The sequence below is a fragment of the Penaeus monodon genome, chromosome 42 (assembly GCF_015228065.2).
Source record: "Penaeus monodon isolate SGIC_2016 chromosome 42, NSTDA_Pmon_1, whole genome shotgun sequence".
Taxonomy (NCBI): Eukaryota; Metazoa; Arthropoda; class Malacostraca; order Decapoda; family Penaeidae; genus Penaeus; species Penaeus monodon.
The window spans coordinates 25,500,402-25,501,634 of record NC_051427.1 but is presented as its reverse complement, the minus strand read 5'-3'; the positions used below and the strand labels follow the sequence as shown (position 1 = coordinate 25,501,634).

The following is a 1,233-nucleotide window of genomic DNA, read 5'->3' as shown; positions in this document are numbered from 1 at the left end:
TTATTATTATTACACCTGTAATTGTTATCATCATCATCAATACTATTATTATAATCGTTATTATCATTATTATAACCATTATCATTTCATTGTTATTGATATTACTACATTTGTCTTTTTATGACAATTATTGTATTAAAGTGTGTCATTTACTGATATCAGTATTTCCATTCATATATAGAACAGAAGACAACTAATGTGTCAGCTAATATTAACAGCTTCTCCTTACAAGATTGTGATGTGCATTAGTTTTTTACCCTTTTTTTAAGAAAGTATAACTATTAGCTGCGTAAACTTATAGGAATTTCAGATACAGAAATCGATGACATTTTTATCTTTATTGAACAAACAATGGCTCCATATCGGCTAAATCGTTCAGTCCTTCCCATGCTTAGTAGTATCGGGTTTGATAAAGAGAAACAGGTCTGTAGTGCACGGGAGCGTATGAAGTGGATGGGTGTGCAGACCTCCTGTAGATATGATGGCCGTAGGACACAGCTGAACCATACACAGGTGTAGAATAATAACCAGTGGAAGCCTCAGCTTCAGGGTCCGCGGACCTCTTGTAGAGCCCATGGTTGGAGTGGCCTCCGTAAGTAATGGGAGTATGGCTGTAGATTCCATGAGAGATTCCATGAGAAGCATCAGCTTCAGCAGACCTCTTGTGGTACCCGTGAACGCTGTAAGGAGCGTAGACGGGTGCAACTGGGGTGTAAGTTGCGGAAGAGTAAACAACAGAAGGCTCAGAATCGGCAGACCTCTTATGGTAGCTACGAACGGAGTGTGTATAGCTGGCAGGAACGCCGAAATGCCTTACATGACCATGGCGATAAGAGGGCTCAGCGTCCGCTTCAGGCTCTGCTGATCTCTTGTAGATTTGGTGGGTATTGTATACACTGTAAGATGGGATTGTGTATCTAGAACGATAGCCATAGCTGGGCTCCGCCTCTCGCTTCTCAACTTCGGAAGCGCAAACGGTAGCCGCCAAGAGAACAAACGCCTGAAAGTCATAATTTAGTTCGGTAAGATATTTAAAATGAGGAAATATAGCTATAATATAATATATATACATATACATGTATACATATATGTGTGTATGTACATACATATATGTACATACTTATACACACAACTGTCACGTTAAAGCGAATCATTTACTTCGTGGTGTGTGGACAGGAGTGTTTGAAACGTTTGAAAGATTTAAAGATTGCTGAATAAAGATTGAAATATTGA

At 39.2% G+C, this 1,233-nt stretch overlaps 1 protein-coding gene across 1 annotated transcript in view; it reads right to left on the bottom strand.

The window, feature by feature from the left end:
- Positions 1-273: 273 nt before the first annotated feature.
- The window catches only part of LOC119599239, a 1,673-nt gene continuing 713 nt past the window's right edge, over positions 274-1,233 (bottom strand). Inside the window, exons 2-3 of the mRNA XM_037948974.1 lie at positions 896-1,000; positions 274-838 (exon numbers count right to left, since the gene is read on the bottom strand). Of these exons, the coding sequence (XP_037804902.1) occupies positions 392-838; positions 896-1,000 (552 nt within the window). The 3' untranslated portion in view covers positions 274-391. The remainder of the gene's footprint in view (positions 839-895; positions 1,001-1,233) is intronic.